This window comes from Stomoxys calcitrans, chromosome 2 (genome assembly GCF_963082655.1).
Source record: "Stomoxys calcitrans chromosome 2, idStoCalc2.1, whole genome shotgun sequence".
Taxonomy (NCBI): domain Eukaryota; kingdom Metazoa; phylum Arthropoda; class Insecta; order Diptera; family Muscidae; genus Stomoxys; species Stomoxys calcitrans.
Window position 1 is genome coordinate 21,200,611 of NC_081553.1, and position 17,450 is coordinate 21,218,060.

The 17,450-nt window shown below is 37.4% G+C and overlaps 1 protein-coding gene across 1 annotated transcript in view; it reads right to left on the reverse strand.

Moving 5' to 3' along the window:
* Nucleotides 1-8,310: 8,310 nt before the first annotated feature.
* LOC106086704 (uncharacterized) overlaps nucleotides 8,311-17,450 on the reverse strand; it is a 42,896-nt gene continuing 33,756 nt past the window's right edge. The window contains exons 14-18 of the mRNA XM_059361389.1: nucleotides 15,775-16,222; nucleotides 15,424-15,579; nucleotides 14,911-15,367; nucleotides 12,020-12,258; nucleotides 8,311-9,587 (exon numbers count right to left, since the gene is read on the reverse strand). Coding sequence (XP_059217372.1) covers nucleotides 8,540-9,587; nucleotides 12,020-12,258; nucleotides 14,911-15,367; nucleotides 15,424-15,579; nucleotides 15,775-16,222 — 2,348 coding nt within the window. The 3' untranslated portion in view covers nucleotides 8,311-8,539. The remainder of the gene's footprint in view (nucleotides 9,588-12,019; nucleotides 12,259-14,910; nucleotides 15,368-15,423; nucleotides 15,580-15,774; nucleotides 16,223-17,450) is intronic.

Below are 17,450 nucleotides of genomic sequence, written 5' to 3' on the forward strand. Positions count from 1 at the left end.
TAAAAATCGAAATTTCAATTGCAAAACTTAAAACGGCTGTATCTCCTTAACTATGCGTCCTAGAGGGAAATGGGCCTGAATTCGTGACTCCATCAAAAATTTCGGAATTTCATTGAAAATCCATTAAAAATCGAAATTTCACTTGCAAAACTTAAAATGGCTTTAATTCGTGACTCCACCAAAAAATTCGAAATTTCATTGAAAATCCATGAAAAATCGAAATTTCACTTGGAAAACTTAACATGGCTGTATCTCCTTAACTATTAAAAATCCATTAAAATCGAAATTTCACTTGCAAAACTTAAATTGGCTGTATCTCCTTAACTATGCTTAATTCGTGCCTTAATTCGTGACTCCATCAAAAATTTCGGAATTTCATTGAAAATCCATTAAAAATCGAAATTTCACTTGCAAAACTTAAAATGGCTGTATCTCCTTAACTATGCGTCCTAGAGGGAAAAGGGCCTTAATTCGTGACTCCATCAAAAATTTCGGAATTTCATTGAAAATCCATTAAAAATCGAAATTTCACTTGCAAAACTTAAAACGGCTGTATCTCCTAAACTTGCAAAACTTAAAACGGCTGTATCTCCTTAACTATGCGTCCTAGAGGGAAATGGGCCTTAATTCGTGACTCCATCAAAAATTTCGGAACTTCATTGAAAATCCATTAAAAATCGAAATTTCACTTGCAAAACTTAAAACGGCTGTATCTCCTAAACTATGCGTCCTAGAGGGAAATGGGCCTTAATTCGTGACTCCATCAAAAATTTCGGAATTTCATTGAAAATCCATTAAAAATCGAAATTTCACTTGCAAAACTTAAAATGGCTGTATCTCCTTAACTATGCGTCCTAGAGGGAAATGGGCCTTAATTCGTGACTCCATCAAAAATTTCGGAATTTCATTGAAAATCCATTAAAAATCGAAATTTCACTTGCAAAACTTAAAATGGCTGTATCTCCTTAACTATGCGTCCTAGAGGGAAAAGGGCCTTAATTCGTGACTCCATCAAAAATTTCGGAATTTCATTGAAAATCCATTAAAAATTGAAATTTCACTTGCAAAACTTAAAACGGCTGTATCTCCTAAACTATGTGTCCTAGAGGGAAATGGGCCTTAATTCGTGACTCCATCAAAAATTTCGGAATTTCATTGAAAATCCATTAAAAATCGAAATTTCACTTGCAAAACTTAAAATGGCTGTATCTCCTTAACTATGCGTCCTAGAGCGAAAAGGGCCTTAATTCGTGACTCCATCAAAAATTTCGGAATTTCATTGAAAATCCATTAAAAATCGAAATTTCACTTGCAAAACTTAAAACGGCTGTATCTCCTAAACTATGCGTCCTAGAGGGAAATGGACCTTAATTCGTGACTCCATCAAAAATTTCGGAACTTCATTGAAAATCCATTAAAAATCGAAATTTCACTTGGAAAACTTAAATTGGCTGTATCTCCTTAACTATGCGTCCTAGAGGGAAATGGGCCTTAATTCGAGACTCCATCAAAAATTTCGGAATTTCATTGAAAACCCATTAAAAATCGAAATTTCACTTGCAAAACTTAAAACGGCTGTATCTCCTTAACTATGCTTCCTAGAGGGAAGTGGGCTTTAATTTCTGACTCCATCAAAAATTTTGGAATTTCATTGAAAATCCATTAAAAATCGAAATTTCAATTGCAAAACTTAAAATGGCTGTATCTCCTTAACTATGCGTCCTAGAGGGAAATGGGCCTTAATTCGTGACTCCATCAAAAATTTCGGAATTTCATTGAAAATCCATTAAAAATCGAAATTTCACTTGCAAAACTTAAAACGGCTGTATCTCCTAAACTATGCGTCCTAGAGGGAAATGGGCCTTAATTCGTGACTCCATCAAAAATTTCGGAATTTCATTGAAAATCCATTAAAAATCGAAATTTCACTTGCAAAACTTAAAATGGCTGTGTCTCCTTAACTATGCGTCCTAGAGGGAAAAGGGCCTTAATTCGTGACTCCATCAAAAATTTCGGAATTTCATTGAAAGTCCATTAAAAATCGAAATTTCACTTGCAAAACATAAAACGGCTGTATCTCCTAAACTATGCGTCCTAGAGGGAAATGGGCCTTAATTCGTGACTCCATCAAAAATTCCGGAACTTCATTGAAAATCCATTAAAAATCGAAATTTCACTTGGAAAACTTAAATTGGCTGTATCTCCTTAACTATGCTTCCTAGAGGGAAGTGGGCTTTAATTTCTGACTCCATCAAAAATTTTGGAATTTCATTGAAAATCCATTAAAAATCGAAATTTCAATTGCAAAACTTAAAATGGCTGTATCTCCTTAACTATGCGTCCTAGAGGGAAATGGGCCTTAATTCGTGACTCCATCAAAAATTTAGGAATTTCATTGAAAATCCATTAAAAATCGAAATTTCACTTGCAAAACTTAAAATGGCTGTATCTTCTTAACTATGCGTCCTAGAGGGAAATGGGCTTTAATTCGTGACTCCATCAAAAAATTCGAAATTTCATTAAAATCCATGAAATATCGAAATTTCACTTGGAAAACTTAACATGGCTGTATCTCCTTAACTATTAAAAATCCATTAAAATCGAAATTTCACTTGCAAAACTTAAAATGGCTGTATCTCCTAAACTATCCGTCCTAGAGGGAAATGGGCCTTAATTCGTGACTCCATCAAAAATTTCGGAATTTCATTGAAAATCAATTAAAAATCGATTTTTTACTTGCAAAACTTAAAATGGCTGTATCTCCTTAACTATGCGTCCTAGAGGGAAATGGGCCTTAATTCGTGACTCCATCAAAAAATTCGGAATTTCATTGAAAATCCATTAAAAATCAAAATTTTACTTGCATAACTTAAAATGGCTGTATCTCCTTAACTATGCGTCCTAGAGGGAAATGGGCCTTAATTCGTGACTCCATCAAAAATTTCGGAATTTCATTGAAAATACATTAAAAATCGAAATTTCACTTGCAAAACTTAAAATGGCTGTATCTCCTTAACTATGCGTCCTAGAGGGAAAAGGGCCTTAATTCGTGACTCCATCAAAAATTTCGGAATTTCATTGAAAATCCATTAAAAATCGAAATTTCACTTGCAAAACTTAAAACGGCTGTATCTCCTAAACTATGCGTCCTAGAGGGAAATGGGCCTTAATTCGTGACTCCATCAAAAATTTCGGAATTTCATTGAAAATCCATTAAAAATCGAAATTTCACTTGCAAAACTTAAAATGGCTGTATCTCCTTAACTATGCGTCCTAGAGGGATAAGGGCTTTAATTTCTGACTCCATCAACAATTTTGGAATTTCATTGAAAATCCATTAAAAATCGAAATTTCAATTGCAAAACTTAAAATGGCTGTATCTCCTAAACTATGCGTCCTAGAGGGAAATGGGCCTTAATTCGTGACTCCATCAAAAATTTCGGAACTTCATTGAAAATCCATTAAAAATCGAAATTTCACTTGCAAAACTTAAAATGGCTGTATCTCCTAAACTATGCGTCCTAGAGGGAAATGGGCCTTAATTCGTGACTCCATCAAAAATTTCGGAATTTCATTGAAAATCCATTAAAAATCGAAATTTCACTTGCAAAACTTAAAATGGCTGTATCTCCTTAACTATGCGTCCTAGAGGGAAATGGGCTTTAATTCGTGACTCCATCAAAAAATTCGAAATTTCATTGAAAATCCATGAAAAATCGAAATTTCACTTGGAAAATTTAACATGGCTGTATCTCCTTAACTATGCTTCCTAGAGGGAAGTGGGCTTTAATTTCTGACTCCATCAAAAATTTTGGAATTTCATTGAAAATCCATTAAAAATCGAAATTTCAATTGCAAAACTTAAAATGGCTGTATCTCCTTAACTATGCGTCCTAGAGGGAAATGGGCCTTAATTCGTGACTCCATCAAAAATTTCGGAATTTCATTGAAAATCCATTAAAAATCTAAATTTCACTTGCAAAACTTAAAATGGCTGTATCTCCTTAACTATGCGTCCTAGAGGGAAATGGGCTTTAATTCGTGACTCCATCAAAAAATTCGAAATTTCATTGAAAATCCATGAAAAATCGAAATTTCACTTGGAAAACTTAACATGGCTGTATCTCCTTAACTATGCGTCCTAGAGGGAAATGGGCCTTAATTCGTGACTCCATCAAAAATTTCGGAATTTCATTGAAAATCCATTAAAAATCGAAATTTCACTTGGAAAACTTAAATTGGCTGTATCTCCTAAACTATGCGTCCTAGAGGGAAATGGGCCTTAATTCGTGACTCCATCAAAAATTTCGGAATTTCATTGAAAATCCATTAAAAATCTAAATTTCGCTTGGAAAACTTAAATTGGCTGTATCTCCTTAACTATGCGTCCTAAAGGGAAATGGGCCCTAATTCGAAACTCCATCAAAAACTTAGGAATTTCATTGAAAATCCATTAAAAATCGAAACGAAATGGCAGTATCTCCTTAACTATGCGTCCTAGAGGGAAATGGGCCTGAATTCGTGACTCCATCAAAAATTTCGGAATTTCATTGAAAATCGAAATTTAACTTGCAAAATTTAATATGGGTGTATCTCCTGAACTATGCGGAATTTCATTGAAAATCCATTAAAAATCGAAATTTCACTTGCAAAACTTAAAACGGCTGTATCTCCTAAACTATGCGTCCTAGAGGGAAATGGGCCTTAATTCGTGACTCCATCAAAAATTTCGGAATTTCATTGAAAATCCATTAAAAATCGAAATTTCACTTGGAAAACTTAAATTGGCTGTATCTCCTAAACTATGCGTCCTAGAGGTAAAAGGGCCTTAATTCGTGACTCCATCAAAAATTTCGGAATTTCATTGAAAATCCATTAAAAATCGAAATTTCACTTGCAAAACTTAAAACGGCTGTATCTCCTAAACTATGCGTCCTAGAGGGAAATGGGCCTTAATTCGTGACTTCATCAAAAATTTCGGAACTTCATTGAAAATCCATTAAAAATCGAAATTTCACTTGGAAAACTTAAATTGGCTGTATCTCCTTAACTATGCTTCCTAGAGGGAAGTGGGCTTTAATTTCTGACTCCATCAAAAATTTTGGAATTTCATTGAAAATCCATTAAAAATCGAAATTTCAATTGCAAAACTTAAAATAGCTGTATCTCCTTAACTATGCGTCCTAGAGGGAAATGGGCCTTAATTCGTGACTCCATCAAAAAATTCGGAATTTCATTGAAAATCCATTAAAAATCAAAATTTTACTTGCATAACTTAAAATGGCTGTATCTCCTTAACTATGCGTCCTAGAGGGAAATGGGCCTTAATTCGTGACTCCATCAAAAATTTCGGAATTTCATTGAAAATCCATTAAAAATCGAAATTTCACTTGCAAAACTTATAACGGCTGTATCTCCTAAACTATGCGTCCTAGAGGGAAATGGGCCTTAATTCGTGACTCCATCAAAAATTTTGGAATTTCATTGAAAATCCATTAAAAATCGAAATTTCAATTGCAAAACTTAAAATGGCTGTATCTCCTTAACTATGCGTCCTAGAGGGAAATGGGCCTTAATTCGTGACTCCATCAAAAATTTCGGAATTTCATTGAAAATCCATTAAAAATCGAAATTTCACTTGCAAAACTTAAAATGGCTGTATCTCCTTAACTATGCGTCCTAGAGGGAAATGGGCTTTAATTCGTGACTCCATCAAAAAATTCGAAATTTCATTGAAAATCCATGAAAAATCGAAATTTCACTTGCAAAACTTAACATGGCTGTATCTCCTTAACTATGCGTCCTAGAGGGAAATGGGCCTTAATTCGTGACTGCATCAAAAATTTCGGAATTTCATTGAAAATCCATTAAAAATCTAAATTTCGCTTGGAAAACTTAAATTGGCTGTATCTCCTTAACTATGCGTCCTAGAGGGAAATGGGCCTTAATTCGTGACTCCATCAAAAATTTCGGAATTTCATTGAAAATCCATTAAAAATCTAAATTTCGCTTGGAAAACTTAAATTGGCTGTATCTCCTTAACTATGCGTCCTAGAGGGAAATGGGCCCTAATTCGAAACTCCATCAAAAATTTCGGAATTTCATTGAAAATCGAAATTTCACTTGCAAAACTTAAAATGGGTGTATCTCCTGAACTATGCGTCCTAGAGGGAAATGGGCCTTAATTCGTGACTCCATCAAAAATTTCGGAATTTCATTGAAAATCCATTAAAATTCGAAATTTCACTTGCAAAACTTAAAATGGCTGTATCTCCTTAACTATGCGTCCTAGAGGGAAATGGACGCATAGTTAAGGAGATACAGCCATTTTAAGTTTTGCAAGTGAAATTTCGATTTTTAATGGATTTTCAATGAAATTTCGAATTTTTGATGGAGTCACGTATCTGATATCGAATTGTCGGACAAATTGTTTAGGGGACCACCCTTACCCCAAAAACACCCATAAATCGGACATATTTGCCGATGGCAACATGGGGCTCAAATGAAAGGTATTTGGGAGTAGAATACAAAGCTTATATCCAAATGTAGGAGTAAGTCTTTGGGGGCCGCTTTCCCCAAAAAACACCCCCCAAAGAGTTCGAATTTACGACCATAGCAATATGGGTTTCAAATGAAAGGTCTTTGGGAGTAAAACATGAATCTGGTATCAATATTCGGAAAAAAGTGTGTATGCGGCCAGCCCATCCCCATAACACCACCCAAATAGGACGTATTGATAACCATTGCAATATAGGGCTTAAATAAGAGGTATTTAAGAACACGAATCTGAGGCCAACGTGGCGCAGAGGTTAGCATGTCCGCTTATGACGCTGAACGCCTGGGTTCGAAACCTGGCGAGACCATCAGAAAAAAATTTTCAGCGGTGGTTTTCCTCTCCCAATGCTAGCAACATTTGTTAGAACCATGTAAAACTTCTCTCCGAAGAGGTCTCGCACTTAGGCACGCCGTTCGGACTCGGCTATTAAAGGGAGGCCCCTTATCATTGAGCTAAAACTTGAATAGGACTGTACCCATTGATATGTGAGAAGTTTACTCCTGTTCCTCAGTGGAATGTTCATGAGCAAAATTTGCAAAATTACACGAATCTGATACATATTTTCATTGCCAAGACACTGAGTGGCCGCCATATCCGCCAAAACAGCCGCCCCCACCCCAACCGGACATGTTTGCCGATAATGGAAATATGGTGCTCAAATGAAAGAATAATGTCTAGGGGACGTCCCACCCCCATAACAACCCCCAAATAGGACGTTATTTGCTCACCATGGCAATTTGGGTCTTAGAGAGTAGAGTAGCGTAGGGCCCATACCAAACCGGACATATTTGCTGACTTATGCAAAAAGGGGTTTAAATGAAAGTTATTTGAAATTGGAAAACGAGTTTCTTATCCAATTTTGAGGATAACGTCAATATGGGGTTCAAATAAATGATATTTGAGAGTTGAGCACTATACTGTTATGTTTTCGGGCTAAAGTGCTTAGGGGACCACCCCAACCCCCAAAACACCTTTAAATCGGACATATTTACCGTCCATATCAACATGGGTCTCAAATAAAAGGTATTGGGGAGTAAAGCTTGAATTAAATACACACTCTTGGGACCAATTTTTGGGGGCTTTACTACTGTCCCAAACACTCCACAATCAGCAATTATTTACTGACCATCGCAATTTGGGGCTCAATTAAAGGTATTTGGGAATAGAATACGAATTTGATATCCAAATGTGGAACCATATATTTAGGGCACCGTCCCATCCCCAAAACACCCCCAAAGAGGACAAAATTACAGGCCATGGCAATATATGGATCAGATGAAAGGTATTTGAGATTACAAAACGAGTTTGATAACCAATTTTTGAGGCCAAGTGTTAGGGGGATGCCTCATCCTGTAAACTGTCCTTAAACCTACGGCAATATGGGGTATAAATAGATGGTATTTGAGAGTAGAGTGCGATGCTGATATTTCTTTCCAGGCTAAGTGTCGGGGGGACCATGTTACCCCCGAAAACATCCCTAAATCGGGCATTCATATTTACCGATCATGGCAATATGGGGCTCAAATGAAAGGTTTTTCGGAATAGAGCTCGGAATTCGTACCCACATTCAGGACCACGTTTCTGGGGGTACACACCACCCTCTAAACCCAGCAACTCCCAACCTGAGGGTCTTCCCGCTCCAAAAATCCCAATGGGATAACGGGCTCAAATAAAGTCTTTTAAGAATGGAGTGCATTTAACATCAAAACTTAAATGACCCTTAACTTTCCGAGCGAATTTATAGACCAAGAAAGTATGGGATTGAGATAAAGCCATTAATATTGTTATACAGTTAGTGAAGCCTTATACATATACTATTTTCGTGCATGGTATTTCACTAAAAACTCTTTAATTATCGTAAATAAATATTCAACGGATAATCTGGTTCCATATAAAGTTAAAATAAATGCCAACGGAACGGACCCGGTTCAGCTAGTTTTTCTATAATTTCCACATCGCTTCGAATCTGTCCTCCTTTTCGAATTAGATGTATTCGTCTTCGCTGCTTTTGTCTACGTCGACCTCGTAGGCTTGGTCGTCTTCAGCTGGCCTAGCACATTCCATAGCCAATTTAAACAAATATATCTCTGATTTGTCCGACGTTTTCGTTAATCTATCGCTGATCATTTCCAACATTTCATTCGTGGCTTGTTTTATGCCAAAGCAATAAATTTCCGACTGAAGGTTTACTTCGATGGCTACATTCCGCTCGAAGCTATGTTGAAGTTTGGCATTTGTATCCTGCAAACATTGGGTCATTCCATACAGACAGGCAACATGGATTATGGAACGGCGTGTTAATCGATCCAAATGAGTTTCTCCGGGGATTTCATTAACCCCCCATTTGTTATAGATGGGCCTTAGGAACTTTATGAATTTTCTGAAATATTCATCGCGTTTCCATTTCTTCGGATAATTCTTCATGATTTCTGTGAATATTAACCAAGGGGCATATGCATTTTCTCCCGACATATACATAAACAAATCTCTATGAATCAATTCGCGGGTGAAGGAGTGGAAAGTATGGCCATCCTTGCACAAATGATAGGCATCATTCAAAAGCTGAGCACGATTCAGGGGATGTATTTGGTGGGGATTCGAGCGAAGTGCATCTATAATCAGAAACCAATTGCGCTCATCATAGTTGATGCGATAATAACCCGTCGACTGTTTGTTGAGTATCAGCCAATCATTTTGGGGAATGTTCTCACAAATTGTTAGACTTGTCTCATTGAGTAGATAATGGGTTGCCTTGGTGTCACGAAAATCCGCTTTCGATTTAGTTACATAGTTAAAGGGTATAAACCATAATTTATTCGATTTGGTTGTGGAGTTGGTCGAAAAGTCTTCTTGGGAAACAGTGAAACAGCCGTTTCCATAGTTACGAGTAACCTTAAGAACTGGATAACCGCTCTGTTGGGTCCAGGAAGCCACCATATCACCAATTGGAGCAGGTAGTACGAATTTCTCCTCATCTACTACACTTTGAATAGCTTTGTAGAGATCATCTTCGGATGTGGCATTAAATAAGCTGCAAAGAAAAAAAAAAAAGAAAAAAGTGTAGTTTATAACGGTTGATTTCCATTAGTGATGCCTTGTAGACCGATGTCTCTATTTATGATTTTTAGCCCATAGAAGGTGACATCGTTCCTGTAAAAAATGTCCCTGATCCAACCTCAGTTTGTTGAACTGCCACATAACCAATTTCTCGAAATAGAATATAACCAAATAAACGAAAAAAGTAAAAAGGCATTAAGTTCGGCCGGGCCTAACTTTGGATATCCACCACCTCGAGTATATATGTAAGCCCCCTTCGTCACAATCCGATGAAAATTGGATAACTTTCACGGACATCGTTAAATCGTCTTAGAATTTGACGACGATCCGAAATATATATACTTTGTAGGGTCGAAAATTGATATTTCGATGTGTTGCAAACGGAATGACTAAATGGTGGATATAAAGAGACTAAATGATGACTATGTAAAAGGTAGTCACATAGTCATTTCTAGACAACCACCACATGATGATCCACTCCAAGCGAGTAGCACTTACATTTAAATCAGTGCCATTTACTGGCTGTTTTCAATTGGATTTAGTGGATCCAACAGAATTTAGTTGATCCAATTGAAAACAGCCAATAGATGGCGCTAATTTGGAGAAGCCAACATGAACAGAGAGAGAGGACAGAGGGGTCAAAATTAATCATACATAATTTATCTTTGTCATGACAATCTGTCGGTCCTTTGAGTAAAGAAAAAAAAGTATTGGAATTACGGTGCGGTTGTTTGCCAGATAATTTTTAACTTTCCCACCCAAGACGGTGTTTAAGATAGTTGAAGTGTCACTCTTTGCCATAGAAAAAAATAGATATAAATACAAAAATTTCTATGGAAAAAGAAGAAAAAGAATTTGGAGAAAAATTTTATTTTTTTGTAGTATTGTATCGGCTATAGGTCCATTAAAACACAAATATTTAATGTTTTTTTCTCTTATTTCTTTCCAATATTTCATATAACCTTCACCATGGATCGCTTTTGTCAAGTTCTTTGAAAGAGTTTTTCAAATAGAAGAACACCAGTTATAGAAAAATACCACCTGCAATTTCAGGCAAATCGAGTAATAATTGCGCCCACCAGAGGCTCAAAAAATCTAACTTGGAGATCGGTTTATGTGGCAGCTATATCAGGTTATATACCGATTTATACCATACTTGGAACAGTTTTTAGAAGTCATACCAAAACGAAATTTCAACCATATAGGATAAGAACTGCGCCCTTAGAAGCCCAATAAGTCTATCGACTGACTCAGACCATACTTGACACATATATTGGAAGTCAAAATGAAACACTATATGCAAAATTTCGGCCAAATCAGATAAGAATTGCGCCCCCTAGAGGATCAAGAAGTCAAGACCCAAGATCGGCTTATTTGGCAGCTATATCAGGTTATAGACCGATTTGAACGTTAGTACAGTTGTTGGAAGTCATAACAAAACACGTCATGCAGAATTTCAGCCAAATCGAATAGGAATTGCGCCCCCTAAAGGCCCAAGAAGTCTAATCGGGAGATCGATCTATATGGCGGCTATAGCTGGGTATAGACTGTTTCAGAGCACAGTTGTTGGAAGTCAAAATGAAACACTATATGCAAAATGACGGCCAAATCAGATAAGATTTGTGCGCTCTAGAGGCTCAAGAAGTCAAGACCCAAGATCGGCTTATATGGCAGCTATTTTTGAACCTTTATTTGCACAGTTGTTGGAAGTTATGCCGAAATAACACGTTCAAAATTTCGGTCAAATCGGATTAGAATTGCGCCCTCTAGAGGCTCAAGAAGTCAAGACCCAAGATCGGTTTATATCGCAGCTATACCAAGACATAGACGATTTGATTGTATGCCATATAGGCTCAACAACGGCTGATCCGATTTTCTTGAAATTTTCACAGATGGTGCATTATGGACCCATGGTGAAAAAGGAGACTTAATTTTTTTACCCTAATTTTCAAAAACACCATATCTCCGATATGGGTACCGAAATATTGTTTTCACACTTACAGTAACCTAACAACAAGCATTTGGTATCAAAACCTAAGGGTGGGACGCCTAGGAGGACCGCCTACTCCCAAAACTAGCCAAACGGATTAATAGACCAATCACTACAATATGGAAATCAAATTAAAGGTATTTGAGAGTAGAAAACGAATCTGATATCCAATTGTGGGACTAAGTATTTTGTGAGTCAGTGTTTTGTGTTGTATTGGGAATCCGAACGGATTTGATGTGGTTTTTCTTCTGCTGCTATCCACATACCCCTTGACTTTGTCCTTTGGCATACTAATAGCACGATATGGAATATTTACCAAATGAAGAGTTATAAGACTTGCTCTTGCCCAGCGATTTGCCAAAGATAAAATTCACTTCAACGGTTTGCTCAATAATATATCGTGAATAGAAACTTACTTCACATCAAGAAAGCTTCTGCTAGATTGTCGAAAAATGTTGTCAGTCAAAGCATGTCTCCACATGTTCAGAATTGAAGCTCCTTTAAGATGGGTAATGTTATCGCAGAGAGAGCCTATTTCCATGTTATCTTCGGCACAATAGGACAAAGGCCTTGCATTATCGCTGGCATCAATAGTCATAGCACGATTGTAGACTTCTACATAGAAATATTGCCAAATATCCCAATCTGGAAAAGTCTAAAGAATAATAAAAAAATGGATGTAAACAAGTAAAAGCGAGGCAAGTTCGGATAGGCTGAATATTATATACCCTCCACCATGGATTGCATTTGTCAAGTTCCTTGCCCGATATTTCTTAAAGGCAAGCAAAGAATAATGGATAAGAATTGCTATGCTAATGGAGCTTCGTATATCTGGTTATAGACCCATTCGGATCAACGAAGGTTTAGATGTGGGAGACCATAGTAGAAGTCATTGTACAAAATTTCAACCAAATTAGATAAGAATTGGGCCTTATAGGAGATCAGGAAGTCAAATAGGGAGTACTGAGTTGCCAATGTCAACTTCGTTCGCACGCTAATGCAGGTTTGTCGGCAACCTAACGCTTCTCGTTCGCACCCTATCGCTGATACGTTCAAATCCTAACGTTTATTCGTTCGCAAACTAACGCGTTAGCTATCTGCTTTAACTCTGTCTTATTTTTATAGTTCACAGTCAAGATAGTGGTTTGCCTGAGGTACACGCCGCTTGAAACTTTTTATTACTGTATGTGTAATGATTGTAAATGGGCCAAAGCGGTCCATATTTTGATATTGCTGCCATATAAACCGATCTTGGGTCATGACTTCTTGAGCCTCTAGAGGGCGCAGTTGTCATCCGATTTGGCTGCAATTTTGCACGTGGTGTTTTGTTATGACTTTCAACAATAGTGCTAAGTATGGTTCAAATCGGTTCATAACCTGGTATAGCTGCCATACAAATCGATCTCGGATCTTTAGTTATTGAGCCGCTAGAGGGCGCAGTTCTCATCCGATTTGGCTGAAATTTAGCGTGAAGTATTTTGGTATGACTTCCAAACACCTGCAATAAATACGGTTCAAATCGGTTCATAACCTGGTATATAAACTGATTTTGGATCTTGAGTTCTTGAGCTGCTAGAGGGCGCAGTTCTCATCCGATTTGGCAGAAATTTTTTATAAAGTATTCTGGTGGGATTCCCAATAACTTTGCTAAGTATGGTTCAAATCGGTTCATAACCTGATATAGCTGTCATATAAATCGATCTTGGATCTTGAGTTCTTGAGCCGCTAGAGGGCGCAGTTCTCATCCGATTTGGCTGTAATTTTGCATGAGGTGTTTTGTTATGACTTCCAACAACTGTGGTAAGTATGGTTCAAATCGGTTCATAACCTGGAATAGCTGCCATACAAACCGATCTTGGATCTTGAGTTCTTGAGCCGCTAGAGGGCGCAGTTCTCATCCGATTTGGCTGAAATTTAGCGTGAAATATTTTGGTATGACTTCCAACAACTGCAATAAATACGGTTCAAATCGGTTCGTAACCTGGTATAGCTGCCATATAAACTGATTTTGGATCTTGAGTTCTTGAGCCGCTAGAGGGCGCAGTTCTCATCCGATTTGGCTGTAATTTTGCATGAGGTGTTTTGTTATGACTTCCAACAACTGTGGTAAGTATGGTTCAAATCGGTTCATAACCTGGAATAGCTGCCATACAAACCGATCTTGGATCTTGAGTTCTTGAGCCGCTAGAGGGCGCAGTTCTCATCCGATTTGGCTGAAATTTAGCGTGAAATATTTTGGTATGACTTCCAACAACTGCAATAAATACGGTTCAAATCGGTTCGTAACCTGGTATAGCTGCCATATAAACTGATTTTGGATCTTGAGTTCTTGAGCCGCTAGAGGGCGCAGTTCTCATCCGATTTGGCTGAAATTTTGCATGAGGTGTTTTGTTATGACTTCCAACAACTGTGCTAACTGTGGTTCAAATCGGTTAATAACCTGGTATAGCTGCCATATAAACCGATCTTGGATCTTGAGTTCTTAAGCCGCTAGAGGGCGCAGTTCTCATCCGATTTGGCTGTAATTTTGCACGAGGTATTTTGGTATTACTTCCAATAGCTGTGCTGAGTAGGATTCAAATCGGTTCATAACCTGGTATAGCTGCCATACACACCAATCTTGGATCTTGAGTTCTTGACCCGCTAAAGGGCGCAGTTCTCATCCGATTTGGCTGTAAATTTGCACCAGGTGTTTTCGTATTATTTCCAATAACTGTGCTTAGTATGGCGTAAATCGGTATATAACTTGGTATAGCTGCAATATAAACCGATCTTGGAACTTGAGTTCTTGAGCCGCCAGAGGGCGCAACTCTCATCTGATTTAGCTGAAATTTTGCAAAAGGTATTTTGTTAGGACTTCCAACAACTGTGTTAAATATGGCGTAAATAGGTACATAACCTAGTATAGCTGCCATATAAACCGATCTGGGATATTGACTTCTTGAGCCTCCGGAGGTCGAAATTCCAATCCGATTTGGCAGAAATTTTGTACAATGTCTTCTCCTATGACTTTCAATATGCGTGTTCAATATGGTCTAAATCAATCTATAGCTTAATACAGCTCCCATATAAACCCATCTCCCGATTTTGCTCCTTTCGCCCTACAAGGCGAAATTCTTATCCGAATGAACCGAAATGGTCCGAATCGGACTATAATTTAATATATCTCGAATAGCATAACCGTTCTTATTAATTTCTTTGTTTGCCTAAAAAGAGATGCGATAAACACGATCCATGGTGGAGGGTATATAAGATTCGGCCCGGCCGAACTTAGCTCGCTCTTACTTGTTTAATGGTTGGAACTTACCATATTCAATGTCATGTAGGAAAACAGATTGGCAAAACCTTCTGTCATCCACAGATAGTTCCACCATTCAGGGGAAATAAATTCACCAAAATATTTATGACTTATACCATGGGCAATTCGTAGAAACAAATTTATCCAGTCCTCAGTTGTTGCTGCGCTTCTCATTGGCAGCATTTCCTCACCCGAATCTATGGTCATATGCAAATCTGACTTGTCCACACTGGCAAGCAGAATTATATGTTCCAATTGTTGCAATATAAATGTTGAATTGAAGTACTCTGCTGTTAGTTTGTTCATTTTAATGACATCACTTAGGGGAAACTTTTCTCCATTCGGAGCAAAAAGTCTCTGCTTGATACCAAATAGATTAGACTGCGTGTAATCGAAATCTGATGCAAACAATTCAACCATGTGTGGGGAGATTCTTTCAGTTTTCTGGAATACAAATTTGCCTAGGCTGAAATGAACAATGCAATTTGAGTAATTTGCGAATAATTTTTTTTAATTGCTTACGTCGTTTCTTTTTCATCCTTTGGCATATTCGAAACGGCCCAGACATCGGGATTATGTTGTACAGTTATCCTAAAAGTTGCTTTTTTATTAGGCTCATCGTAGCAGGGAAAGGCGGTGCGAGCATATGTGTAATCGAAACGGGAGAATGCTAAACGTCTAAAGCAATGAAATGATAAAATTCAAAATTTCGCGCATTAAGTTCAACTTTGGATAGCCACATCTACATTTCATCCAAATCCCATGGAAACAGACAAATTATGAATGCAAACATTTTCAGCAGCATCCATGGTGATGGACCATTTGGTCCGGCCCAACTTAGCACTCTATTATTTGTTTTGATTTGCAACTCACCTATCCTCGCCCTCGATATTCTGGTATTTTAGCATTACGAAACCCCTTTCAGAACCATGAGTGGCATCGTACATCATATGCAGTTGTCTTTGGTCACCCTTCTGGAACAACTTACCCTTGGGAAGTCTTAATTTGAGCAAACATCTAGGTCTGTCATACTCGGGGTACAATGCATCCACAAAGCGTGTGCCATTTCTAATCACAGCCCCGATAATATCCAAATCGCGTGCGTGTAAAACAATGAATGGTGTTTCCTCTAGCACTTTAAAATCAATGGTTACTACTCCATAAAAAGATGCAATGCCCATATCGAATCTTGTACCCAAACGTATGTCATAATGCAGCGGCACTGTGTGATTGGGCAGACGAACGTTTAAATCTGTTGCAACTTTTCCGGTAATGCCGCCGTTTAATGGATACTTATGCCACGCGAGTGATTCTATGACCACTGCAATGATTAGCACGCCACAAAGGATGAACCGAGAGCTGTGCATTTTGACAAACAACCGCGAACCTATGCACATTGCAAGTAATGCCAAACAATGAAATTCTTGCTTTATTTATGGAAATTTAACTCGATTGGATTATATATAAAACCATTTGCGTCTTACGACAGCCTGTAAGTGTTGTGAATTGGCTTTTGAGTGAATGTAATTGCTCAAATTGAATTTAGTGCATTCAATTTAATTCCTAGAATTCCTAGAAAGCAAATAACCCAGCAAAACCAGTAAGGAAAGGCAAAAGTCGGGTGGTGCCAACCATATAATACCCCACACCTACACCTACACTATAGGTACTAAGTGGGAACTATATCTAATTCTGAACCAATTTTGATGAACCTCGGGGTATGTTTACAGATGGGTTATTAAACAATCCGTATCAAATTTCGAGTAAATATGCTCAAACTGTAATGACTACGGTTGACAAATGACAACATTATTGCAAATTACTCAGAATCTTAAGAACATATATATGAGAGCTATATCTTAATCTGAACCGATTTAGACCAAACTTCTTAGATGTTGTTGTAGGCAACGAGGAAAGAAAGCGTTGTGCACAATTTTGGCAAGATTGGTCAATAGATGCGCATGCAGTGGCTCTAGAAGTGAAAATCTGGCTATATTTATATACGAGAGCTACAATATATCTAAATCTGAACCGATTTTTGTGAAATTTACCACCAAGAGACACATTGATTGCCCTTGGTGATTTTAATCTTCCTAAAATTAACTGCATTTATTCGTCCGAGTCAAATGATTTACACCCGTGATACCAAATGGTATATCTAATGAATGCATCGGCATATTGTTAAATTTTGGTCTTTTTCAAATTAATTACATAAACAATTCATTTTCTAAATTACTCGATCTTGTTTTCGTTAATCAACCATCTGAGTTATGTTTAAGTTCTAATGATGCGGTTGTAAGTCCTGAGGATAGATATCACTCAAATTACTTATACCCTATCCCACTCTTAAAGTTAAAAGAGATGTAGCAATTGAAAAAGTTTACTGTTTTGCTAAAACTGATTACATCAAACTGAACTCACTACTCTCATCTGTTCATTGGAATGAAATTTTCAGATCTAAAGATATCAATGAAATGATTACAACTTTTTATACTGTGCTACTTGACTTTATTTCTCAATCTGTCCCTAAAACTACTTTTTGCAACGCA